The sequence below is a fragment of the Helianthus annuus genome, chromosome 10, assembly GCF_002127325.2.
Source record: "Helianthus annuus cultivar XRQ/B chromosome 10, HanXRQr2.0-SUNRISE, whole genome shotgun sequence".
Taxonomy (NCBI): Eukaryota; Viridiplantae; Streptophyta; class Magnoliopsida; order Asterales; family Asteraceae; genus Helianthus; species Helianthus annuus.
This window is the reverse complement of record NC_035442.2, coordinates 159,103,546-159,130,993: the sequence shown is the minus strand read 5'-3', so window position 1 is coordinate 159,130,993 and position 27,448 is coordinate 159,103,546. Positions and strand designations below refer to the sequence as shown.

Below are 27,448 nucleotides of genomic sequence, written 5' to 3'. Positions count from 1 at the left end.
TTCTATGAAGAAATATATTTTCATAAATATATTCTCTTGTATTTGTCTAAGCATGTTGTATGTGTATTTTTGTATTTTCACTTCTTAGGAGTATTTAGTGTATTTTCAAGTCCTAATACACTATTACATGTAATACATACTACATACACTTAGCACAAAATTTGGTGATCAAAAAATATATGTGTTTTTCTCAAAAATATACATACTTAATATCAATTTTAAATCTTGAAGAAATCATCATTTCTTAACACAAAGATTAGGGAAACCATGGTAAATATTTTTAGATACATTTTTAGGGAATAAGTTTCTCAAAACTTATATTTTTCTAAGTGTCAAAATTTATAAAAATTTTGACATAGTTTCCCCTAAAAATGGAGATTTCCCATGTTTTCAAAACATGTGTTTATTTTCTTTCAAATCATCATCAAACATCAACAACTCATTCAACACTTTCCGAGTGTCAAAATCAAGTAAATTTCACTACATCATGAACTTGAAGTTTTTGTAAAAACTTGTAGTAACTTACCATGTTATTTAGTAGGTTTACTTACCCTTAAAAACATAGTTGTTTGCTTGTAAATCTCATTCTTGAAGGACTTAGTCATTTACAACTTGTAAGATGATTTTTCTAAAAATATTTCTTTTGTATTTTTCTTGTTTCATAAGTGTTTATGCACTTGTTCTTCTAATAAAAATAGTGTAGGTTCAAGTAAAAACCAAGATCTTCTAAAAGTCATATTTTAAACTTGGTTTTTCTTGGAAAATCATTCATAAATCTTGGATTTATAAGTTTACTAGCTCATTTTGTTTATTACTTTTCAAGAAATCATTTTGTTTTCAAGTTCATGTCTATGTATAAGGATGATCTTCTTGTGTTAACACATAATCATCCTCTAACTTGCTAGATCATGTGTTCAATCATAATCTAGCAAGCTCCATGTAGTGATCAACACCAATATCTCTAGTAATCAACAAGCAAACATTAATCATGCACTAAACAATATCATTTCAACAAGATTTCATCATATGTAATGCTTATGTTTCAAGATTCAAGTTCAAGTCTTTTAGTGTTCTTATTGTTTCAACATAATATATCTTTTATCCACTAAAAATATGAAGTAACAAGAGTTACAAGATGCTTACTACTAGCTTCAAGCTAGGGAAGAAACAATGAAGAAAATCGAGTGGATAAAAGCTAGCAAAGGAGGTCCTTCAAGATCCGTGAGTTCCAAGCTTTGTTAATCACTTTGTTACACCTTTGAGAGCACTTGGAATGGATGGATGAAAACCGAAAATGGTGGTGGTGTGTGGGGAGTGTTCGGTCGAAGCTTTAAGGGAGAAGGAGGAAGAAGTGTTGAGTTTATTGTGAAGAAGATGGAGAGGTGATCTTGTGTACTTATAACTCCTAATCACTTTGGTCCATTGGTTAATATGTCTACAAGAGTACAAGCAAGATTTACCCAAATCCAAGAAAAGATCAAGTTGAGATTTAGTGAAGATTTAGATGATCTTGAGGTGGGGCCATGCTATGGGGCCGTAAATAATAAGAGGGGGGATTAATTGTAAATTTTAATGGTAAGTAGATAATTAGTGGAAGGTTAAATGTAATATCTAGTGTTTAATGCGTAGGATGTATTATGTAGTATGTTAAAGTGTTCGGGAACATAACTAGTTCAGAAAAAGTAACACAATGCTTCTAGCAATATTTTAGTGTTCCGGGTAATGTCCGGTTATTCGGTTAGATACCGGTTCTTTAAAGTGCTAAATTGCACCGTTTAGTGTCCTTTATGTATCCTTTTGTGACCCTTTTAATTCCCGACACTTAGGAAAATATTCAGGACCATTTAGTCATGTTTTTGCATGGTACAATCTTGTTACAATGCTGAATTTTGCTGAAATATGTGAAATTCAGCATTTAGAGTGTGTTTCGGGTGCTTTTCAGTGCGTATTTTAGCTTCGGGAAAGTCTATACGTTAACCCTTGTATGTACTCTTGGGTTTTAATGTATTCTTGACGTTGGGCCTACACCTAGGCTCCAATTCTATTGTCTAACTGCTTTCTTCAGAATTGTTGACACAATGTGTCTTACCGGTGAGTTTACTAGTATTTCTGACGCAACGCTGTTCATTAATGCATAAAGCAATAACTTGTAGTATAAAACGTGCATGAATTCACTTGTATAGTATGTAATCAGACAATGTTGACATTTAAGCACATAATTGCAGTCATTAAATAATAATTAAAGTGTACGGAAATTACCGGTTTGGTGCTAGTTGTCACATCTAAAACACGAAGCTCTGCCCCGTTGTAAGTATTTTAACCCCCGATCACTAATTCGTTATCCTACCCGATTGATCTAGGACCCAGCAACACATATCAAGGCTCTGCCTGACTAAGTCCGTTGGGGTTCTGTCTCGTGATGTATGGCTAATGTGATATGGGTTATTTTACTAACACGCGTGCATTGTATGTTTTTAATAGAAACTCAAGAAAATAATCAGGAAATATCACCAGGAAGCCCGTAGAAAAACATAAGTTTACAATGTGAGTCATTCTCTTTTTCTCATAGTTTGTGAGTCAGTATTTAAAATGTTTTACAATACCCTAAATGTTTATCAGTTATAATTACAGTTTTTAAGTCTTTGTATTCTACAATTACTGCCGGTATGTGGGGTTTTGTATACACTACTAATCAAATCTTACTATTGGACAAAGAGTTAGCCAATAGTAATATGACCACGGTCATTATAACTGCCAACTTGACAAATACTGAATGAGTAATTGGGTAGATATAAACAATGTAATCGCTCTTAATATTGTAAAGTTATAAAAGCTTATTTTTATAAACTAGAATGTACTCTCCAGTATTTCTTGCTGATAAAATATTTTTTAAACGCGTTTCAGGTAACTTGATATGAAAGCTATTAGAAGCCAGCTATGGAGCACTGAAGGCTTAAAGAAAGTGGCTATAAAGTTACCTAAATAAAAAGTTTATGTTTTTCAGCAACTAGGGTTTATCCCTATAAAGATATTATAAATGAAATATGGGTTTCATCCCATTTGTTTGATATAAAAGTTTGGTGTTTTGAAACTCTGAAATTTATTTCCTAACTACGATCCTGTTGTCTCATTTCCGCTGCCAAATTAATAAACACCGATACCACTTGACTGGTTCGCGGCTCCCGTTCCCAGGGTGGGATCGAGGGTTGCGGCATAACATCATACCATTCTTGATCACGAAACGACAATCACTCGCATCACATTTGAATATTCGGAACTACTTATTACATTATTCAAAAATAATCATTCATTGTCCATTTATCATGTTTACCTTATCCAAAATCTTAAACACCATTATTTTTTACGAAAATTGTTTTAAGATTGTTGTTTTTCTAGTGTTTACAATTCGTGTTATGTACTACTTATTGCTTCAAGGCGAGTGATCTATATCCTTAAGGCAATTTTGCCCCCTTCTGTCTTTCGACTTGCGTGCATTGATGATTGCCTCCCAAGATACAATGAAGCAACATGTGTAGAATCGTTAAATGTCACGTGCGCAAAGAGAGATTAACCCGGATGAACTAGTGAGTACGATAAGAATTTATTATATACCAATGTTTGTTTCTCGAATAACAAAATCATTTGTACTTTTGGTATATAAAAGGAGAGATTTTGAAAATATGTGTGTGTAAAAATGGACGACGTAAAATCAAATGAGAGGGACTCTATTTATAGTCCACATGAAACCTTCATAATTTGTAGAAAAGTTGCAATGATCTAAAGTAAAATGTCAAAATTGTCCTTGAGGTTTGGGAAATTATAATTTTTACATCCTAAAAAGATTTTTTTTTTTTTTGAAATTAGACCCTGACGTTTCATTTTTCTTGTCATTTCCAACCAAATCGCTAACTCAGTTAAAAGACTTTGTTAAATGAAGGGCTTTTTTTGTCTTTTTTCATAGTTCAATGAGAGATATTTTGGAGATCTTGTATGTTTTTAATATTAATTAAAAAACAAAAATTATAACATAACCCCTTTAGAAGCTCATACACCCTAAATCACACCTTCATCATCATCATCAACGTTCTTCAACATCATCTAAGGGTAAATTAACAATGGTGCTTTGCTCTTGTGGTTCTCTAATTCAGTTCAGTTTTGCGTAGTTTTATCTCTTGATTTTAGTAATTTCAATTATTAATAAAAACATGTACTTAACTAATTATTAGTAGATTGAATTTAAGATTAGTAACTTCCTTTATGTTTTATTTTTTTCATATTTGCTATAGTAACTGAAAAAAAAAACAACTGAAAATGTTTTTATTTGTTTTTGTTACCTTCCAATTTCCTTATGTTAAATTTAATCATTATTACATATAGCAAAGAACTTTAGAGATGTTACCTTAGTATTGAATACAAATTTAATGTTTAGAAAAATGAAAACTTCAACATAGGATGGCCTATATTTCACGTTTGTCAAATAGTCTAGAAGTATCATGATTATGTTATACTACAACTCACCTTGTTATGCATGTTAAAAAGTCAAGCTTTCGGAAGGAGACTATTGTTCAAAAACCATTTTAAAAGAAATGGTTCGTAGAGGGGAGGTCGAACTAGGTATATGGAATTGAATAGCTATAAGTTAACTCTTGTCAAGGGTTAGACGAAACTATTTCAAGAGTCATTTGTCTTATCATAAAATAAGACACATATCAAAATACTTTCATAAGCTTTCACAAAACATCAATGCTTATCAACAATCAAGATTTATATCATACACTTGAATCATTACACTACCCATTCTCAATAGTTATAGAACCATTGATGGCCTTTACAACCATTTTCCACTTCCCAATCTCATGACACATATTGATAGAGTTCAGTATCTTCCCTGCTTGATTGAATAAGTTTGAAGTATGATCAATTGTCCAGAAGTTTTCCCCTTAAAATCTTCTCAAACAACCAACCAAACTTACTGCTGGAACAAGAACTACTAAACTGAAGTGCTGGAAGACTGAGTACAAAGTGTTGGATTGATAAAGTGCTGGTGAACAAGTCAAAGTTGAAGACTAGAGACCAATCAACAATAAATACCAGAATAACTATTTAATGTGACCACTAAACAATACATACCAGAATAACTATTTAATCTTGTTGTTATTGCAATTGGTTCTTTAGTGATGATGATGCATATTTGATATTATAAGTATAGAATTTGGTAATAAAGTACAATCATTGTTGTTTAGATATGATAATTTTACTTTATTTGTTTTACAAGATTTTAGTTGATAAAGAAAGGGATGTTTGACAAGCGGGTTACATGGCACAATTTTGATAAGAGGATTACATGACGTTTCATGTAACTAGTTAAATAATACGAATGACATGACACGGTTAATACAAATGTAACATTGCTAGTTATATGTAACATTAAGATAACTACATATGTAATACTTATTAGTTAAATATGTAACGTCAATTCATCAACCTATGAAACACGTATGGCACGACACGTTTAACACGAATGTAACATTGCTTATCACTTCATCTGTGCCATTTTAGATGAAACATATATATAACTATATGTAATACTTATCAACATTTTTAATCATTTTATTATATATCTATATATGTAACGGTCAGAGTTACGAGCATAACTCTAGTCTAAGTTACTGACAAAAGTACATTATTGCAATTTTAAATCATTGTTTAAATGTTTAAGTTTGCATGAAAACAATTTGTGTGAATCTTTTAGATTTTACTCTTAAAATGAATATGTATTGGATATCATTCAAAAGTGCATGAAAAAAAGTCATAAACTGTCATTATGTGTTGGTTATATATGTAATGTTGTCAGTTATTATTATATATGTAACACTAATGATTATGTACGTAACACTATTTAGCTACATATGTATTATTTGTTATATACACATGTAACACTATTAGTTGCATATTTATTATTTGTTATCCACATATGTATACGGTTTGAGGAACTTGTTTTTTTTTTTTTGTAGGTGATGAGCTTTTTGTGTCAAAGCTGAAGATGAATATCAAGGAATGAAGCATAACTAAGTTTTACGTTTTTTTAATTTTGTAAATTTATGATAGTTTTAAATCATTGTTTAAATGTTTAAGTTTGCATGAAAACAATTTGTTTAAACTTAGTTATCCTAATTGGGTTGTTTTGAAAGAAAGTGAAAGTTGAAACGGGTGTTTCGTAAAAGAGTTTTAATTAATTAGAATTTAAATAATAGGTTGAAAGTTAGAGTTATTGGTTAAGTTTACTTATTTATTAGCATATTTATCTTGTTATTTGAATGTTTATAAAAGGTCACTGTCATAGTATGTTTGTAGTGTCTTTTTCCTGATTATATAACAAAATAAGTTTTGTTCATAGTTTCCATACCGTTCCTTTGATCGTGTAAGCTCTCGAATACTTGTAAATAACATCCAATGTAGCTCCAAGTGATTTTCCATTCATTTGAGGATGAAAAACTTCAGGATTATTGCACGCTTCATCGGAAAATTCGGACGCAGCATTCACTACAAATTTTATTTTCTGTCTTTCATTTGTCGTAACAATTCAACTTACGAATCTGTAGAGAATTCAATTTCGAGTTAATGGTTTTCCACACATCAACCCTTGAAACTTTTACGTCTTCGTTACCTGTAAAATTTAGAAATCGATCTATAGTTATCAGTAACTTATTATGCTCATCAATTGATGTGCCTTTGTAATCTAAATATTAAGCGGCACAGGTGAAACTAAATTATTATATATATATATATATAGTGGAGGGAGGGTTCAAATGAGAAAAAATTTTTGTAAGAATAAAAAAGAAGAAATTTCAACCAATAAGAATCTTTCATTTTACTTCATTTAATTTATGTATTTAATACTAGTGTAAGGGTATATTGGTAAACTTATATAGATCATTAATTGGTAGTCTTCCTTTTTAATAGCTAACCAAAATAAAAATTTAACTTATTTTCAAAAAAATATATTTTTCAAAGAAAAAAAACTTAATTTAAAGTGTAGGATAAATTACGAGGTGTGTAGGATGAATTACGAGCTGTGTAGGATAAATTTCAATATGTGTATGATACATTTCAAAACGTGTAGGATGAATTTTAATGTGTGTAGGCAAAAATTATAATGTGGAGGATGATACTCTTTATGGCTAATTAATTAGTCATATGTAATAATAAATAAGATGAGAGAAAAACTATTTAATGTTTTACAATTGTACCCTTTGTTCTTTTTCTTCTCAATCTAATTTTCTTCTCAAATGAACCTCCCCCTATATATATATATATATATATATATATATATATAATATAATATAATTGAAGAATTTGTTAGGTACAGTGAAAATTATGTTGACATGTAGGTGATTGATAAACAAATTTATGTCCAACCATATGAAATGTGATGTCATCTCATAAATTCTTACGTATTTTGCATGAAAAATCTTAGTTTATATTGTTGTAATTTTAATGAGTTATGTATTTATTTAATTTTAATTTTTAGGTAACATCCTTATTTTATAGTTAATATTAAATTAAAATGATTAATAATAAATAGAATAAACTTTTATGAAATCACATGGGTTTAGTATTTGTGGCGTATGTATATTTATTAAAATTTTATGAAATCATATGGGTTTAGTATTTGTGGCGTATGTATATTTATTAGAAGCCTATAATTAATTGAAAAGTTCGACTTGAAACAGTCCAAAAGATCCTACTATGATTAATAAATACAAAATTGCGCTACGATGTAGGTTCAACCACATTAACACACCATGAGATCCGACTACAATTGATTTCTCAAACAACTTTTGATTAGCCCAAGTATGTTTAATTGTTTTACAATAATGTACTTTTGATCGATTAAGAGTCTAAGTTATATGTCAGTAACTTAGACTCTTATCTTTATTTGTTTAGATTATCTTTCTAAGTTTTACAATAATGTACTTTTGGATTATCTTTCATAACACATTTAGATATCATTTTGTTTAATTGTGTGAATTTATTCGTCGGTTATCATGATGTGTGATACGTGCTTTGTTGAGCAGGCATTGTCCATCGTTTCAATTTCTTTACTTGCCGTACAGAATCTTTCAGATTTTACTCCGTTTTTTTTTCCTTGGAGTTTTGCAGGTCTGTTTTTTTTTCCTTTGTTGTAATTATCTCTATAACTTTGTCCAATATTCATGTTGTCAACTCATATTGATACAACACAAATCTCTTTCAGGCGATTATCGGTGGCTGTTTGGCTAATTTGTATGTTGCGGGTATAAACCAACTCTCAGATATCGAGATCGACAAGGTTAACAAACCATATTTGCCTTTGGCATCAGGAGAACTTCCCGTTAGAACCGCCATTTTACTCACCTCGGCATATGCTTTCTTGGTACAAGTTAACCCTAAAAAAGAATTGATAAGCTATATATATGAAATGAAGAATTTGGAGTAATGGTGTTTCGATGTTTATTAAGGTTTTTGTCACGGATGCATTGTTAAATCTTGGCCTTTAAAATTGGGTCTCTTCTTATGGTACGCTATTGGAACTGCGTATTCTGTTCATGTGAGTCCAGCAACAATCCATTATATATTTATAAATATACCATTTACCAGTTACTAATTCATTATTATCTGGCTATATATACAATTCTAGATGCCATTACTTCGATGGAAGAATATTCCTGCACTTGCAGCGATGTCCGTTTGGTCATTTCAAGGAGCGATCATTCCTATCTTGTTCCATCTCCACGCCCAGGTTCAATACCTTATGTTTATTTATATTTGGTTAGTTACCAATAATATTATCAAAAGATACATAGATAATTTAACAAAGATGAAGTGTTACGTGCATAAAAGGAAGAACTCTCTTGCTTTCTAAGCATGCCATTTTTGTGTTTGGATTCATGAGCATCTTTGCAATAGTTGCCGCTTTGTTTAAGGTGATTCTTTATAATTATACATATGGAATGTTAAATTTAGGACATATTGAAACATAGCAACACTTGGAGATAAGGGTGGTTCAGTTTTGATCTCATAGGGCGGCTTGAATGAGATCTAAATATAATGAGTTTTAGTTTATTTGTTTGTTTAAACCACGAGAACTTTGTTAAAAACGATTCAAATTCAAAATTTCTTTTAATACTTTATTATTATTATTATTATTATTATTATTATTATTATTATTATTATTATTATTATTATTATTATTCGAATACAATGTTATAATTTAAATTTACATGTATTCGTAAATAAAGAAAATTTACACATGTGTAACTTTGCCATTTACACATGTGTAAGTTTGTTGTATTTACACATGTATAAAAAACTTATCAAGAGTGATTTTGAAAAAAGGATAAATTATTTAAAGAGTAAATTCTTTTTTTAATGTTGTATTTTAATTATAATGAAGTTTGCATTAAAAAAATTGATTTTGGTTGGTTTTCTCATTCGTTCTCATGGTTCTCGCAATATTTAGACCATGGGTTAGGGCTTGAAGTTCAAAAGTGGTGTAGTGGTATAATGCCCCATAATTCCCTTGCAATGATTACCCAATTATTATTTTTTAGAAAAATAAAACAAATAATATTATTATGGATGAGTTGAAAATTTCTTATTGACCATTTCAAAGTTGAGGAGGCTTTTCATAAGCACGTCTAGCCTTTTTTTATCGAATCACGCCTAGAGGGTGGTGTGCGGGGCATTATGGGCGTTAAGTGGCAGCTTCACGCCACTTCACCTTTCCACTACGGGTGGTCTAAGGGTAATATATAAACCCGTAGGTCTTGGTTTTCGTTTGTGCTTTTCGATTATAATTTTTCGTTTGTCGAATTGTTATAAAAACTGTCCCTCGTGTTTGGAGCAAGTCTGATTGGTGTGCTTGGGTTGATTGGTTCTTGATTATCGGTTTCACTTGTTTGAGTTCAACAGGACATTCCTGATGTCGAGGGAGATAAGAGTCATGGGGTTAACTCCTTTGCTTTGCAATTCGGGCAAAAACAAGTAAGCTCCAAACAATATATCTATCTATATATCATAAGTTTATGGTATCACTTAATAAGAAATAAAACCTTCAAGTTACACATTTAATTTTGCAGATGTTTTGGATTTGCGTATGGCTTTTCGAAATGGCATACGGCATGGCTATAGTAATAGGGTTATCATCTCCGCGTCTTTGGATCCGGTCATTAATGGTACTAATATATTTCCAGTAACGTTACTTATGAAATAATTAGTTACGACTACTCTATGCCCCAAATGATGTCATGCATTCATGTGATGGATTACTTCCGGTATTTGTTTTTTCCAGTATTTGTTTTTTTCTGGTTAAAACAAAACAATTATTTATACTAATGCCTAAGACTCTATTTGAACTTAGAAAGATAATCTAAACAAATAAAGATAAGAGTCTAAGTTACTGACATATAACTTAGACTCTTAATCGAAGAAGAAATTTTTAGGATATGATACACACATCTTTATAACAGTTTTCCTGTGGCGTTATTTGGCTCTAAACGATGAAAGTTCATAAAGTCCAAGTCTATACTTGTACCAGCTAATACATAAGTAACTGTTGCGTCACGTATTAGAATTTTGTAATCCAATATTATTTTACCTGATTCTCTTATTTCTTTCATATTCTATTTCTTGTTTTAGAAAAGTTAATTAAACAAAAGGTAATCTTAATAAACCATAATATTTTAAATATAGTAAATTTAATAAATATAGTAACTTATACATAGTTTTAATCATATTTTAATTATCTTAAATTATTGTTTTATAATTCTTCAATGCTCATTACTAACTATTTTATATTTCATTTAACAACACGAGGTATTTAATCTAGTATAATATATATATATATATATATATATATATATATATAAACATTATTCATGTGACCTGTACTTGTGGTAAATAGGTAATCAGTCATGGCATTCTCGGTTTTATACTTTGGAGAAATGCAAATTTGGTTGATCTGGAAAACAATGAAGCCATTGAATGTTTCTATCATTTTTTGTGGAAGGTAATCACTTGGATCCTATAAATTTTATCATCATAATATAACTTCTTCTTTTATTAAAAGTATATAATATATATAACAAAAAAAATAATTGATTTGTAAAATAAATTAAGTGATATTTCCATGTCATCAAAACATTGTCTCTATTTTGCAGCTATACTATGTGGAGTACTTGTTGGTGCCCATGATGCGATTTTAAGGATGAAGATGTTATGGATTATTTTTATATTATTAACTAGAAAAATGACCCGCGCGTTGTGCCACGGGCAATGAAATTGGCATGCAATCGATCAAATTGACACCAGTTATTTTAAGCTTATTATACTTCTTTCCTCATCAAAATCCGAGTAACAACTATAACTACAACGTTATATAAATAATTGTGTACACTAATAAACACATTATATAAATAATTGTGGACACTAATAAACACAAGTTGATGACAGATAAATACAATAACTGTTTCTTTCAGAAGCATCTAAAGTCTGAGCAACACTTGTTTCATCTTTAGTTTTAAAGTAGCCCGAGTATGATGTCGGGTTCCTTGGAACCCAGTCTTGGCATGTTTTATTCTGTTGAAACAAAAAGGCGACACACTGCCTTTTGGCTGCGTACTGTGCCATCGAAGGTTAATGTTTAGAAAAGCCAACTCTCTCAACTGCTTCCTCTTGTACATATCCTGAGATTCGTCCTGTAATTCGAAGTATTGTGCTTATAAATAGTTGAAACCAACCAAACCATCTTTATGGGTTGGTCAGTCGGTAAGATATCTATACACCACCTTTATTCCATTTTTTTGAAATTCCCACCAACACTTTCAAGTTCTTACTTTTAATATTACCGAGACATGGAGGAGAGTTTTATTATTGATTACATACATGTTTTTTGAAGTTAAATGATTGAAAACATTAATACTCTACTAAATATGCAAGAACTAATGTTTTTTGAAGTTAAATGATCAAAAACATTAATACTCTACTAAATATGCAAGAACTAAAAACATGTTTTGTTTTCAAGCTATGAATGGTGGCCTTAACAGTCAGGATAAGAAAACACTTTAGACTCACCGTAAACCCCTTAAATTTCCCCAACAATAATGTGACAACCCAAAGTTTCAAGGTTAGTGTCTTCGGTTTTGGGATTTCCCCGTTCTTGTTTTTGTCTATCTATTCAACCCATGAATCTGTTAAACGTATTTGGTAGTTGTGTGGTGTATGTGTGTTTGTTTGATTAAGAAACCATGGACTTAATTTATCGAACTTGGCCCAAACATGACATGTAGCGTCAATTAATAAACCTTTAGACTTGGGCCAAATACGGTTCCGTACAATGATTAGAGCCGGCCCAAATCACTGTTTTGATTTACAAATATAACCGGCCCAACCATTGTTGTGACTAGCATTACAATCGGTCAAATCATTTGTTGTGATTAGTATTGCAGCCGGCCCAAAATCTCTTGTCCATATACTTACATGTTACGTGAATTATGTGAAACCCAAGTAAGGGTATGAGCTTTGGGCCGGTTACTCTAGAATTTTGTTCGAATGTACCTTAAGCCCAACTTAGGGGACTTATATTAATGTACGTATATTGCTAAGATGCAACTAAAACCCTAAACACCCCCTCTCCTTTGACTCGCCAACGGCAGGAGAAATACAAATCATAATACACCGTATTATCATATCTGGTTAGTTATTTTAATTATTGATTTTCTTATGGTGTGATATTGGATGTGTGTCCGTAAATGGTTGGATAAAAGAATGGTATATGATGTAATAATCGGTTTTTATTGAATAGGTTGCTGGTATTATTATTATTGATTGTATGTGTTGCATGACTAAATGATAATATGAAACTGTTAATAGGTTGTGAAACAAAGTGATAATTTGTATGATAATTGAATACATGATATAGGCTTAGCAGAGGAGTAATCAATCTAGATTGACCCTAGTTTGTTAAGTGAGTTGATGTAATCCAGCAGTTTGGTCCGTTGGTTTGGCTTAATGGGCCGGGTATCATGGGTTATGTAGGACCGTATATATTAGAAATCTGGATGAACATAGGTCATTGATCAATCGGCCATAATAATTAGTTGATGTTGTAAATTGATCTAAACATTTCATTATTTATAAATGTGTTAGTCGGTGGAATAATGGGTGCAAATGTTAAAGTTTAGGATAAGTGCTAGAATGATTGTTATGTGTTTGTGATGTGACCACTGTTCGGTGGTAATATAGAGGATAAGGGGAACCGACGGATTATGAGGATATCCATCTGAAACAAGTGGTGCTGCATAAATTTGTGTTGCACATTATCATATCTCGGTTAGACCACATGAAGCCCAAATATGCCAGCCCAAACAACACTTTTAAATGGATCACATGATTTGAATATGACCTGGGTCGGATGTTTAACTGATTTCGTTTATGTAATTGGGCTGGGACCTTTAGGGTTCATACACACTCATTTGGATTGGGACGGTTAGTTTACAAACAAGTGAAACGAGCCTGTTGGGTCGTTGGGCCGAACGTGCTAAGTGATTATGTAATGGTACTGGTTTAACTGTTATGGTTTGTATTGCATGAGTGAATTATACGAACGAATACAGTGTATTATGTAAACATGGAATATGTAGATTAACTGTACGCGTAACATGTGGGTTATGTGCAACTGAGAATTAACTGTTGTCGGTAATCATGTTAGGACGCCTGTGATCAACTATTAAGCAGTTAACTAAATCTTACCGAGCAAACCAAAGGTGAGTTCACTCCTCTTCTCTAAGCATGCGTCCCGGTGGTTTGGGACATCTGGTAAACGTTCCGGGAAGGAATGCTGGGTAAACTGTTAAACTGGGATGCTGGTTATTGAACTCGGAATCTATCTTATAAGACCCCTTACATCTACCGTGTTGCTGAGAATGCAACGAGGTATTTAGTTGATAGCGCTATTAGGTTTGGCACCCTCACACCGGGCCGGAATGGACGGGCGTGAACTATTTACCTTGACCACTTGACCAATGCTTTGATAGAGGCATTGGGGTTTGGGCAAACACATCTAGTCGCCACATACGGTAATCGAGTTAATAACATCATCAAAAACTAAACATTGAACTGTTGTAAACACACTTCTGGAACTAAACGCGTTAACAAAACTTTGAACTCACCAGCATCGTTTGACACACTTGTCTGCATGCTTGCAGGTCGTTAGCCTTTGACATGGACTTGCTATCTGGGAGTGCTGGAGTGGTCATGGATCGAGGCTCTTGGATATACATATATTGATACATTGGTTTTGAATACTTATTATGAAACAGTTGTTTAACAGTTTTACCATATGCTTCCGCTACACAACTCTTTTGGTTTAATCTTATGATTGGTATTTACAATTGACAATTAATGATATGTTTTGTTTAAATACAATGCGTGGTTGAATGTGATTGGTGGCTCGAATCCTGGTACGTCACACATCCCGCGGTGTTCCCGCATGTGGTATTTTGGGGGTGTGACAGTTTGGTATCAGAGCCACTGGTTATAGTGAACTTGGTTTTAAAACGTTTTTTTTATAAAACCAGACTATAACCGAACAGTTCTGAAAACAAGAATACGACCATGACACTCAGCTCCAGATAGCAAGGTTCGTCTCTCGTTTACTTATTGCACTGCATAATTAGTGAACACTTGCATATGATATTGAATGTGATTGCACGTTGGCACAACAGTATGAATTCATTACTTGCATGTGTTATGTGATTGGTAGTGTGGTGTTTCCTTAGACATTCATGACTCGCGTTTTGTGATGTTCTTTGCTTGCTACTCAAGTTTAAGGAACCATTTGACATGAGTTAGGAGGAGCTGAGATGAGCATGCAAATCACAATATTATTGTGGGTGCACACATAATAATAGTGTGGGGTGCATGCGAGTCCCAGTGAGGCTTAACAAGTGAAAAAGGGGTTCCGTTCTGTTATTTGATCGATGTGAAACACAACAGTCTATAAGAGTCATAGCAGTGATTGTCTCTTACTTGAACGTGATCTTTTCACTCCACTCTGAATCCTTACGAATCTAGATGCTATCGAGTATTACCTGAACACCCATCTGAATGCCTAGCGAACTGTATAGAATGTTAGGTGCTTGTACGAACATCCCCGCGTTGGATGTTGCAGTGTCGAATGATTGGTCGATACCTTTTCATTCCTTTTCCTTGGTTGGAACTCTATGTACTAACGTCTTAGAACCTGAAGTGTGATCACTTCTGTAACTCTCTCGCAACATACCGTGTATTACTCAGTCGACTTGCGAGGACCATGGACAAGAGGGTAAACGTAGTACTTTACCGACCTCAGTATTTGGACGACCCTGATTACCGGCAACGAACATCAGCAAATTGACTCCAATTGAATCCTTAACCCTAGTCAGCGACTCATGGGAGTCAACTCTTACGAAACAATTGGGGCGTAAGCAATGATAACTGATTATAATGTGGAATGTGTGACTACCAGCACATGATTAGCGCTTTAGGATGTGGCACAGAATGTGAAAGGATGGACTTGGTTGGTGAAAGATCGTAGGGCTCCGTTTCAATCAACGACATTAGGGGCAACAGTTATGGCGACATCAAGGCACTTATAATCGTAGCCTACAGTATGGAAATGGAGGTGCCTACAACATGGATTGGTCGTGGTTAAAAATAAGACGAAAAAAAAAAACAAAGGACGACGGTAGTACTGGGAACCCTCGTAACTAAAGCAACAAACACCAGAAATGAAACTCATGCAAAAGGCATCTAGGGTTGGCGTGGGCGACGCCAGGATTATAGCAACACGGTGGCCTACACGTTCTTAGTAACTAATCGTTTCGACTCTATTCTGCTTAACCCCAATGTTTCTCGAAACCGAATCTGTTGTGGAATCGGCTTATGGCAAGTCAGTTGACACCTTATATGTTCGTTAGGATGTAAACTCGACCTTGTGGGACAAGTGTTTGACATTGACCTTCTTTCTGCCACCCTTGATAGTTTGGTGCAGTAGTTAGTATGGATTGGTTATACAGATGCCGCGCAGATACACCCGGTGAGGAGAGAATTTTGCGTATCCCTCTCCCAAGTGGAGAATCGTCGACTGAGCTGAAGCATCAGAGTGGTGCAATGGTTAGCATTCTATCAGCAATGAAAACCCAGAAGTGTCTACAGAGGGATTACCCCGCTACGTTAACAACCGTTACTGATGATCAGGCTAAGGAAAAGAGGATCAAGGATCCACCGATTGTTCGAGATCCCTCTCAGTGTGCTACGCGAGGAACTTTAAGGCATACTGTCACAACTGTTAGGCAGAATCTCAGTTTGATCTCAAGATTAGAGGCAGTCTTGATTACTCGTACTCTTACCGTCTTTCGCCAGGAGGGTGACAAGAGCTGTCTAATCAACTGCAGGAATTGTTGAACAGGAGTTTTGTCAGACCTAGCTTTTCGCGTCGGGGAACCCCAGTTATATCCGTGAAGATAAGCCTTTTCGTATGTGTACTGGTTATCGAGAACTTAACAAAGTGACAGTCAAGAACCGCTTGCCTCGACCATGTATTGCCAACCTGTCGACCCGTTGCGAGGGACAAGCTTCCATTCGGGGATTGACTAGCGAACGAACTATCATCAGATAGAAGTCCAAGGGGGGGATGCTCTTAGAACGGCATATCGAACGCAATGCGGCCATTGCGACTTTGTACACCATGATCATTGAGTTAATCAACACACCAACAGCTTTATGGACCACAAGAATCGACCGTGTTTGTTGATGACGTTTAGAATCATTACCAGGAGAAAGGCATAACATGGGCGGCATATGTAACCTATTTTAGAGCTCCTGAGGGAGGAGCCATTCCGCGCGAAGTGTTGTTAGGTAACTTCTGGTTTCGAGAGGTACATTTTTGGTCATATAACTAACGAAGTGGGAATACACGTGGATCTCACTAGGATCCATTTTGTTAGAAACTGATCGACACCAAAGATCCCTTCGAGGATACAACAATCTCTTGGTCTCACTAGATACTATCGCAAATTCATCACAGAACTTTCGAAGATCACACAGCTTAAATCTCTCTAGCACGGCAGGGTGCTGTGTTCGTGGAAGACAAAACAGGAGGACGCCTTTTCAGCTTTTGAAACCTAACTCTGCAATGCACTGAGCATCGCTTCTATCCGAGGGTATTGATGATCTAATGGGTATACTATGATGGTTCGAATCAGAGTCCTAATTACGCGCCGATGCAATACGAGAAGGTGATGACTTACGTAATGGAGTTACGAAGAGGAACTGCATGACACACAACCTACGGTGGAAACTATGGTCTTTGGATTTGAATTGGAGGCATTACTTGGACGGTACCAAATGCACTGCTTAGACCGATCACAAGGGCCTCCTGTGTACCCTTGTTCCGAAAGAGTTAAACATGTGATGGCATCACTGGATGGAACTCTCGAGCGATCACGACTATGGAACCTAAACACGTATGAGCATGCAGCTCACCATCGACTCTAGCCTACCCGATCAGATTTTCCCTGTTCAAACTGAAGCACTGAAGTAAGAGAATTTTCAAGTTGGGTCCATGTGGGGCATGGAGGAGCAACTTTTGGCAAGTCGGACGACATTCGCTACTTCATGGAACGAATGTGGATCCCACCATACGGCAACCGTAGGGAACTGGTGTTTGACGGGTGGTCCGTAGGACAACCCTTAAGGCCTTTAAATATACTAAAATACCATACTTTATCCGGTTAATAGCTTGAATTTGGTAATCACAAGATGTTTGATGTTACAGGTGTTAAAGAGCTTAAAATGCGGGTTTTATGGAGCTTGGATGGATGCTAGAAGTTGGTGGTGTTGGGATTGAAGAAATGGTGAATTAAATGAAGGAAACAAGGAAAAACTAACACTCAGCGCCGTGACCTACGGCACTTGGCCGTAGGTTACGGCCCCAACCTTTGCAAAAAGCCTTCGCCGTAAGACAGAAGCCACCCGCCGTAAGGGAAAGTTGCCCGCCGTAACCTACGGCCCTCTGCCGTAGGTTACGTTACCGACTGATCCAATTTTGTAACTTATGCATTAAATTATCATTCCATGAGTTTTTATGGTGGCTCATCGTATGTTTTTGGTTACCACCTGATTGTGAACGATTTTTGGAGACTTTTTGGAGATTTTGGAGCTTGAAGAACAATAGTAATCTTTTATTTTTATGTTGGTGATTCCTTTGAACATTAAAACTTTTGTTATGATGTTGCGTCAAGCCATGCGTGGCTAAACACTCTATGGTTGTCCTAGGTTGAAGGTTTGTTTGAAACAATTGTGTTTTGATTCCATATTTCTAGAATGGTAAACTCTATATATGTCTTGTTTATCATGGTGTGTGATTGCTTATTTGTAAATTGTTGATTCTTATGATATTCCAGTTTGAAACCATACGTTCTTGGTGCCGTTGGCAATCGAGATATCATGGGTAGAATTAGGATTGGGTAAGGGTTGATTGATCATCGGGTAACAACCTCACGTTCTAGGAATCTGAGTACTTCGTTCCCTTTTATCACAATAAATATTTACACATGAACTATGTCTATGTAGTTCTTTCTAGTGGATGATAGCACAATTGTTGAAGCAAACCGGAAACTTAGGATGGTCATTTGTCTCCAAATTGTTTACAAACTCAACTTTCATTTTGCAATTAGAATAGTAATCTTAGTTTTAAAACTCAAATCAATCGAACCAACTCTTGAACTTTATTTTCATTGCAATTAGTGTAATTTTAGTTAACTTAGATAAACCTTCAAATAACACATATTCCACAAACTCCCTGTGTTCGATACCCACTTGCCACTATCTATTTAGTAGTAATTGGATTAAATTTGATTGTGACCACGACATCACGTCAAATTTTGGCGCCGTTGCCGGGGAGTAGTGCGCAACGTGTGTTATTTTTGCTTTTCTTAAGTTTGTTATTTTTCTGGTTTACGCGGGGTATGTTAGTGTGCAGGTATTTACAGGTGCATGCGTACTAGAAGCTCTCACAAGCTTTCACTATTAGCATTTGATCCGGAAATCGAACGAACTTTGCTAGCAAATAGGATTTTGTTAAGGGAAAATACAATTAGCAGTTCACCAACAACACCAATTACACCGATTACACCACTGAGATACATGGATCGGGATCCACCACCACCACCACCCACTACGGGTGAAACTGCTCCACCATTTATACCAACAACCACTCAACCTTCACCAAATACCACCCTTCCAACCACTACCACTGAACCTACCGTACTTCAAAATGTCACACCAACTAATACCACACAACCTATTACCACTCAAGAAGAACCCACCATTACTTTTAACCCTGCTACTACTATTCCACCATTATCCCATTTCTTCCCGGGTGCGGGTCCATCATATTCAAACTATACCATAGCACCAAACTCGACCATTGTCCATGCTTCATCGTTTCAACCATCAAGCCAGTCGGGTTTTTAGTACTCGACTCTTCCATTTGGGCAATCTTCAGGAATTCAAGGAGATGGTTATGATGAGGGATGTGAGGAATTTGAGGGTTTTGATGAAGATGGGTATGCTTGTAGGGGTGATGGAGATCAAGGAGACTTTGGTTTCATGCAAGGCCAACTTCAAGGAATGCCAAGTGTTGGTGGAGTGCCACAACAACAACTTATACCACAACACATTAGGCTAAGGCCACAAGGGCCACAAATGCAACGTCCCATACCATTGCAACAAGTTCGTCCACCGAATGTTCAACAACAATTCCAAAGGCCAATTCAACACCCACCGATGCCGCAACAACAATTTCAACAACCATTGGCACCACAAGGGCATAGGCCTAGACCAATGGGTCCTATGCGTCCAAGGGGTCGGGTTGGTGTACCAAGAAGGCATCTTAGAGATCATGCAAGAGGTATTGAAGCACATTTTAGGCCGGCGATTACTCATAATCCTTCACCGGTGGTTATTCCTCACAACAACCAAGGAAGAACTTTTGAAGTAAGAACAAATTCCTTACAAAGTTTGCCGAAATATAAGGGGCTAGCAACGGAGGAGCCTTACTTCCATTTGGATGCCTATGACTCAATTTGCAATACTCTTGGGAGTCAAGGTTTTTCGGCCGATGATGTCAAGTTAGTCTTGTTTCAATTCTCGTTGGAGGATAAGGCAAAGAAGTGGTTCTACACTTTGCCTTCGGCATCTATTTATACTTGGGCGGAAATGCAACAAATTTTCTTAGACGAATTTTACACCGCTCAAAAGACCAATGATGCTAGAAAGGGATTGAGGAGTTTTCAACAACAACAAGGCGAAATGTTTCATGAAGCCTTCGAGCGCTTCAATATGATGATTAAAAATTGTCCTCATCATGGAGTTGGACTTTGGGAGTTGATGAATGCCTTCCACGAGGGGTTGAGTGCCGAAGATGCGCGTGATTTAATGTCCATTACAAATGGGACTTTTGGCACAAATTACGAGAATGATGATTGGGAGTTCTTGGAACAAATGGCAATTACATCAAAGAGGAAAGCTCAAGCATCAAGGAGAGCACGACCGGCCGTCACCCGAACACAAGTGCATGCGGTGGACGATGGTAATGTTCAAACCTCTAATCAAATTTATGATGTTTGTGCTATTTGCAATGAAATAGGTCATGCGGCTGAGAATTGCCAAGGAGTGGTAGAAGGGCAATATGAAGAAGTTCATGCGGTACAAGGTCAAGGAGGGGGTGGTAGAAACTATAATATGAATTCTAACACTTACCACCCCAGGTTGAGAAACCACCCAAACTTTTGGTATGGGAACCCTTCAAATCAAGCTAACCCGAATTTCCAAGGAAACCAAGGATTTCAAAGGCAATATCAAACGGGTCAAAGCTCTTCGGGTGGAAACGACGTAATGGAGATGTTGAAGGCGATGCAAGTTGAAATGCAACGAATGAATCAACGTGATGATGTTCGGATGCAAAAGGACGAGGCCCGTGATAAAGCGATTCAAACTTTGACCACCCAAATGGGTCAACTTGCAAGTGAAGTGGCGATATTGAAGAAAGCAAAAGGCCAGTTACCAAGTGACATGGTGATAAATCCCAAAAACATTAAAAGTGTTAATATCAATGTGGTAAGCACCGTTCCTAGTACTAAATTTAATGAAACATTGCTAACTTCTTCATATCAAGTGAATGCTGGTTTGGAAAAAGATGTCGAAATCGAGAATGATAAAGAGTATGGAGCGCCAATCGTGCCTATCCGAGTGGGGAAACTAAAAATTCCTCATGCATTGTTGGATTATGGGGCGAGCATGAGTGTGTTACCGGGTGAGCTGTATGACATGTACGACTTTGGTCCGCTTCAAGATATAGACACCATGGTAAGCTTGGCGGATGAAAGTTGGAGGCGTCCACGGGGAATGGTTCGGAATGTTAAGATTCAGTTAGGAGAGTTTGAATACCTGGTGGATTTTCTAGTTCTAGACTATGCTTCTACCAAAATGGCAGCACAACAAAGGGTAATCTTAGGTAGACCGTTTCTATACACAGCAAATGCTCAAATTAATTGTAGAGACGGGATTATTACCATGACCGAAAAGAAGCATAAGTTGTCCTTTGATGTTCAAACTAGAGTGATTAGTTATGAGTCCATTGAGGGGAAGGGTGGTGAGTCTAGTGATTGTATGAAAAATGTGTTTCAAAGAATGAGAAAAAAGCACCCACCGGACCGTGAAGAAAAACATATGGGTATAAGCAGGAGTGTATTTGATTACCCACCGAGTCGAAACGAGACGGATGCATTTTGCTCAATGGCACAATGTAGTGATGGAAGTGGCAGTAACCGATTCTTTGAGCCACCATAAATGGGGGTGGCACGGTCTGGCTGAAGACTCGAAACTTAGCGCTGCTCGGGAGGCAACCCGGGGTTTTATATTGATCTTGCTGTTTTTATCTTTCTATGTTTCAGGGCCATGGCGACATTCAAGTGTGGGGAAGATGTACGGATATTTGGGTAAAAGTGGTGATAGGAAGTCGGATTATCTACAACATCTGTTGTGGCAAACTTCACCAGGTCAATGTACTCTTTCCTTAGTCTTGTTGTGTTCTTTAGCTTTGAAATATTGGTAGTTAGTTTGTTTGATTTTGTTAAAAAAAATACTAAAAGAAATTTGGGGTTTGAGTTTATAAGCTTTTAGTTAGTGTTTAAGAATTTATGCGATCAAAGTCTCTCAAAACCATACATTAGGGTCAATGTATCCCAAGTGTGGGGATGGGGAGAAATTTTGAGATTTTTGAAAAATTTTTTAAATCAAGCAAAACATGAAAAATTTAAACACCTTAGTCTAACCCCAGATGATGCACCGGCAACCCTTAATACCCTTTTGTTCTTGGTGAGAGTTGAAGCCACACTTGTACATAAATAAAATTTATCTTTGATGAGAGTAGCAACGGGCGGGGGTGCATTAGAACTTGTGCTTGAATGCGGTTTGAGTCCTTAGTTGGACGTGAATGTGAAAAGGATAAGGGCATTTAGGTAGCCTCGTCTTTAGTGTGTGTGAGTGTGGGATTTGGGGGGTTGGACCTCATAAATTATATATATGAGCATGGTTGTGAGAGGGGCGGGGGTTTGGACATTTAGTTGCCCAATTTTGTGCCTACAAGCCTATCGTTTGTTACCCCTAGTTAGTTACCTAAAAATTTACCCGATTTGACCCGGTCTTATAGTATTAGTGGTTGTTTAGTAGTTTGTGATTTAGTTTGTTTTATAAAAAAAAAAGAAAAAAACAGAGAAAAAGCAATGAAAAATGAAAAAAAAATGAAAAAAAAGTGATGTTTAGTTGTCTTGTATATAGTAGTTAAGTTTGATAGTTGTTCGTTTGTTTCTTTGGGTAATAAAAGACCGGGTTAAGTTTTCGCTACTTCATATATATTCCATTTCCTACCCATTCGCCTAGCCTCGTTACAACCTTAAAAGCCCCTTTGATTTGCATTCATGTTTGGCACTTGTAGGAGGAGGACCGATTTAGGTAGAAGCCTATAGTTGTGCAATCACCCGTTTGCCTATTGTGCGTCTAGCTTAGCTTTGCTAGTACTTACTTGTAGCCGAGAGGAGAGATTTAGAGAGGGGTGTATTGTTATGGGTGTTAAGAACGGGTTAGTAAAAGGATGACATGTTTTTGTTTAGTTTATGTTGATCGCGTATGTGTTGAAAATAGTTTTTGAATGAGTTGCTTGTGACAAGCAACGGGTAAGTGTGGGGATGTGACGGGTGGTCCGTAGGACAACCCTTAAGGCCTTTAAATATACTAAAATACCATACTTTATCCGGTTAATAGCTTGAATTTGGTAATCACAAGATGTTTGATGTTACAGGTGTTAAAGAGCTTAAAATGCGGGTTTTATGGAGCTTGGATGGATGCTAGAAGTTGGCGGTGTTGGGATTGAAGAAATGGTTAATTAAATGAAGGAAACAAGGAAAAACTAACACTCAGCGCCGTAACCTACGGCACTTGGCCGTAGGTTACGGCCCCAACCTTTGCAAAAAGCCTTCGCCGTAAGACAGAAGCCACCCGCCGTAAGGGAAAGCTGCCCGCCGTAACCTACGGCCCTCTGCCGTAGGTTACGCCACCGACTGATCCAATTTTGTAACTTATGCATTAAATTGTCATTTCATGAGTTTTTATGGTGGCTCATCGTATGTTTTTGGTTACCACCTGATTGTGAACGATTTTTGGAGACTTTTTGGAGATTTTGGAGCTTGAAGAACAATAGTAATCTTTGGTTTTTATGTTGGTGATTCCTTTGAACATTAAAACTTTTGTTATGATGTTGCGTCAAGCCATGCGTGGCTAAACACTCTATGGTCGTCCTAGGTTGAAGGTTTGTTTGAAACAATTGTGTTTTGATTCCATATTTCTAGAATGGTAAACTCTATATATGTCTTGTTTATCATGGTGTGTGATTGCTTATTTGTAAATTGTTGATTCTTATGATATTCCAGTTTGAAACCATACGTTCTTGGTGTCGTTGGCAATCGAGATATCATGGGTAGAATTAGGATTGGGTAAGGTTTGATTGGTCATCGGGTAACAACCTCACGTTCTAGGAATCTGAGTACTCCGTTCCCTTTTATCACAATAAGTAATTACACATGAACTATGTCTATGTAGTTCTTTCTAGTGGATGATAGCACAATTGTTGAAGCAAACCGGAAACTTAGGATGGTCATTTGTCTCCAAATTGTTTACAAACTCAACTTTCATTTTGCAATTAGAATAGTAATCTTAGTTTTAAAACTCAAATCAATCGAACCAACTCTTGAACTTTATTTTCATTGCAATTAGTGTAATTTTAGTTAACTTAGATAAACCTTCAAATAACACATATTCCACAAACTCCCTGTGTTCGATACCCACTTGCCACTATTTATTTAGTAGTAATTGGATTAAATTTGATTGTGACCACGACATCACATCAGTGTTGAGCAAAGCACACCAGCCTCGTTATTCTAGTCGTCTGGGTTTTGATATCTGGTATTGGCAATCGGGCATGAATGTCCATATAGCAATGTATGTGAACGATGTTTGACTTGTGCGAAAATCAAGGTGGAATATCAGAAACCTTCTGGTTTGTGTCAGCAACCAGAAACACCCATTTGGAAATGAGAACAGACTGCCACGGATTTTGTCACTGGTCTACCTAAAACTCAAAACGGAACAGTATCACATGGGTGATCGTCGATTGTTTCATGCAACCAATACACTTTCTTGCAATCAAGGAAAAATTGACAAGACTTTGTATCCTCTGAGCAATTACCTGTGAAGGGCGGTTTTTTTTTTAGGCACGAGGTGCCAACTCTTGTTATCTCTGATTTTGATCTATACCTGATTCATGACAAGCAATACACAACACCCTTGGCTCACGCCTAGACATGAGCATTGCTTATCACCGTAAGATAAACGGTCAGAATAAATGAACCATCCTGACACTCAAAGACATGACGCAAGCATGCGTGTGATTGACTTAGTAAATTTGGAGGGATGTCTACTGTTGGATGAACTCTACTGCAACAGCTACCACTCTAGTATTGAGACAGCTTTGTTGGGGCATTGCATGGACGATAATACCAATCTCCTTGTTGGACTAAGGTGGGTGACAACCTGATCACATGCCCAGGATTGTACTCGAATCACTTGGGAAGATTGCTTAGATCGGAAAAATTATTTGGCCGCAATGCGTGCCCAGTAGAATGGATGATAAGCTTAGGAAACACTGGGAGTTCGCTGTAGGCGATAGTATCATGTTGAAAGTCTCACCCTAGGAGGGTGTTGTACGCTTGGGAAGCGTGACAAGCTTGATTTACGTTACGTTGAGTCATTCAGAATTCTAGAAAAAAAATCGGTTGCGTGACTTACAAACTCGGGTTACCCGACGAATTGGGTAACTTGCATAATGTCATTATGTCTTGAATCTAAGGCAGTGTTTAACAAAAAAAATTGTGATACCCTTACTAGACAAGTTACAGTTGACGTGGAACTAATCATAGACATAAATGAGGGAGTGTGGTTCGTTAGCATAACCCAAATTTCAATTTTGAGAGTTCGTTGGAACTCAAAACGTGGACCGGAGTTCACATGGGAACGCAAAGACCCGATGAAGCTCTGGTACCCTTAGTTGGTTGAACAGTTGAATCAATTATGATATCATTGTCGAATTTCGGGACGAAATTCCTCTTCAAGTTGGGGATGATGTGACACCTGAGGAAAATCTACAGCAGCCTTGACTTCCTCACTTCATTCCTCGTGCTTACTTGTCAAATTTCGGGACGAAATTTCTTCAAGTTGGGGATGATGTGACAACCCAAAGTTTCAAGGTTAGTGTCTTCGGTTTTGGGATTTCCCCGTTCTTGTTTTTGTCTATCTATTCGACCCATGAATCTGTTAAACGTATTTGGTAGTTGTGTGGTGTATGTGTGTTTGTTTGATTAAGAAACCATGGACTTAATTTATCGAACTTGGCCCAAACATGACATGTAGCGTCAATTAATAAACCTTTAGACTTGGGCCAAATACAGTTCCGTACAATGATTAGAGCCGGCCCAAATCACTGTTTTGATTTACAAATATAACCAGCCCAACCATTGTTGTGACTAGCATTACAATCGGTCAAATCATTTGTTGTGATTAGTATTGCAGCCGGCCCAAAATCTCTTGTCCATGTACTTACATGTTACATGAATTATGTGAAGCCCAAGTAAGGGTATGAGCTTTGGGCCTGTTACTCTAGAATTTTGTTCGAATGTACCTTAAGCCCAACTTAGGGGACTTATATTCATGTACGTATATTGCTAAGATGCAACTAAAACCCTAAACACCCCCTCTCCCTTGACTCGCCAACGGCAGGAGAAATACAAATCATAATACACCGTACTATCATATCTGGTTAGTTATTTTAATTATTGATTTTCTTATGGTGTGATATTGGATGTGTGTCCGTAAATGGTTGGATAAAAGAATGGTATATGATGTAATAATCGGTTTTTATCGAATAGGTTGCTGATATTATTATTGATTGTATGTGTTGCATGACTAAATGATAATATGAAACTGTTAATAGGTTGTGAAACAAAGTGAAAATTTGTATGATAATTGATTACATGATATAGGCTTAGCAGAGGAGTAATCAATCTAGATTGACCCTAGTTTGTTAAGTGAGTTGATGTAATCCAGCAGTTTGGTCCGTTGGGTTTGGCTTAATGGGTCGGGTATCATGGGTTATGTAGGACCGTATATATTAGAAATCTGGATGAACATAGGTCATTGATCAATCGGCCATAATAATTAGTTGATGTTGTAAATTGATCTAAACATTTCATTATTTATAAATGTGTTAGTGTAACACCTTGTAAAATCACGACCAATAATGTATTGACACGTGTAATAAACCCTAATAAAGTCAAACCTTGAATTTAAGGGACTAATTTTTCGAAAAATCGAAAACTTGGTTTATGAAAGGACTGGAAGTGTTAGCATACTTAAAATAAACTTCTAAATAACCTCTTACGATGTTTATATTCACAAATGTGCCACTTGATGAATAAGTGTAGCCGTTTGCGTAATTAATTAAAAGTTTGCGCAATAAAGGGTTAAAAGTGACAACATGTTAATTCTTACCTCTGAGTGACCTTTTAACAACCCGGTAGCTTCATAATATTTAATTATACTCTCGGGAATGCCAAATAATGGTCGTCTAAGGTTTTTATGCCTATAAGTAAAGTTACGCACAACTTTGCAAGTTAGAGGGGCAAAAAGTGTCAATATGTTTAATTATACCTCTGAACGACCTTTTAGCGAACCCGAAGCATCGTGATGTTTAATA

General features: G+C 36.1%; 1 protein-coding gene and 1 non-coding gene across 2 annotated transcripts in view; one reads left to right on the top strand and one right to left on the bottom strand.

Moving 5' to 3' along the window:
- LOC110883031 (homogentisate phytyltransferase 1, chloroplastic) overlaps positions 1-12,978 on the top strand; it is a 34,588-nt gene extending 21,610 nt beyond the window's left edge. Inside the window, exons 11-16 of the mRNA XM_035978370.1 lie at positions 8,258-8,416; positions 9,955-10,026; positions 10,122-10,217; positions 10,946-11,050; positions 12,845-12,851; positions 12,962-12,978. Of these exons, the coding sequence (XP_035834263.1) occupies positions 8,258-8,416; positions 9,955-10,026; positions 10,122-10,217; positions 10,946-11,050; positions 12,845-12,851; positions 12,962-12,978 (456 nt within the window). The remainder of the gene's footprint in view (positions 1-8,257; positions 8,417-9,954; positions 10,027-10,121; positions 10,218-10,945; positions 11,051-12,844; positions 12,852-12,961) is intronic.
- Positions 12,979-20,350: 7,372 nt separating this feature from the next.
- On the bottom strand, positions 20,351-20,456 carry LOC118483454. Its single transcript, XR_004870743.1, has one exon. It is a non-coding gene; the product is annotated as a small nucleolar RNA R71 (small nucleolar RNA).
- Positions 20,457-27,448: the final 6,992 nt, after the last annotated feature.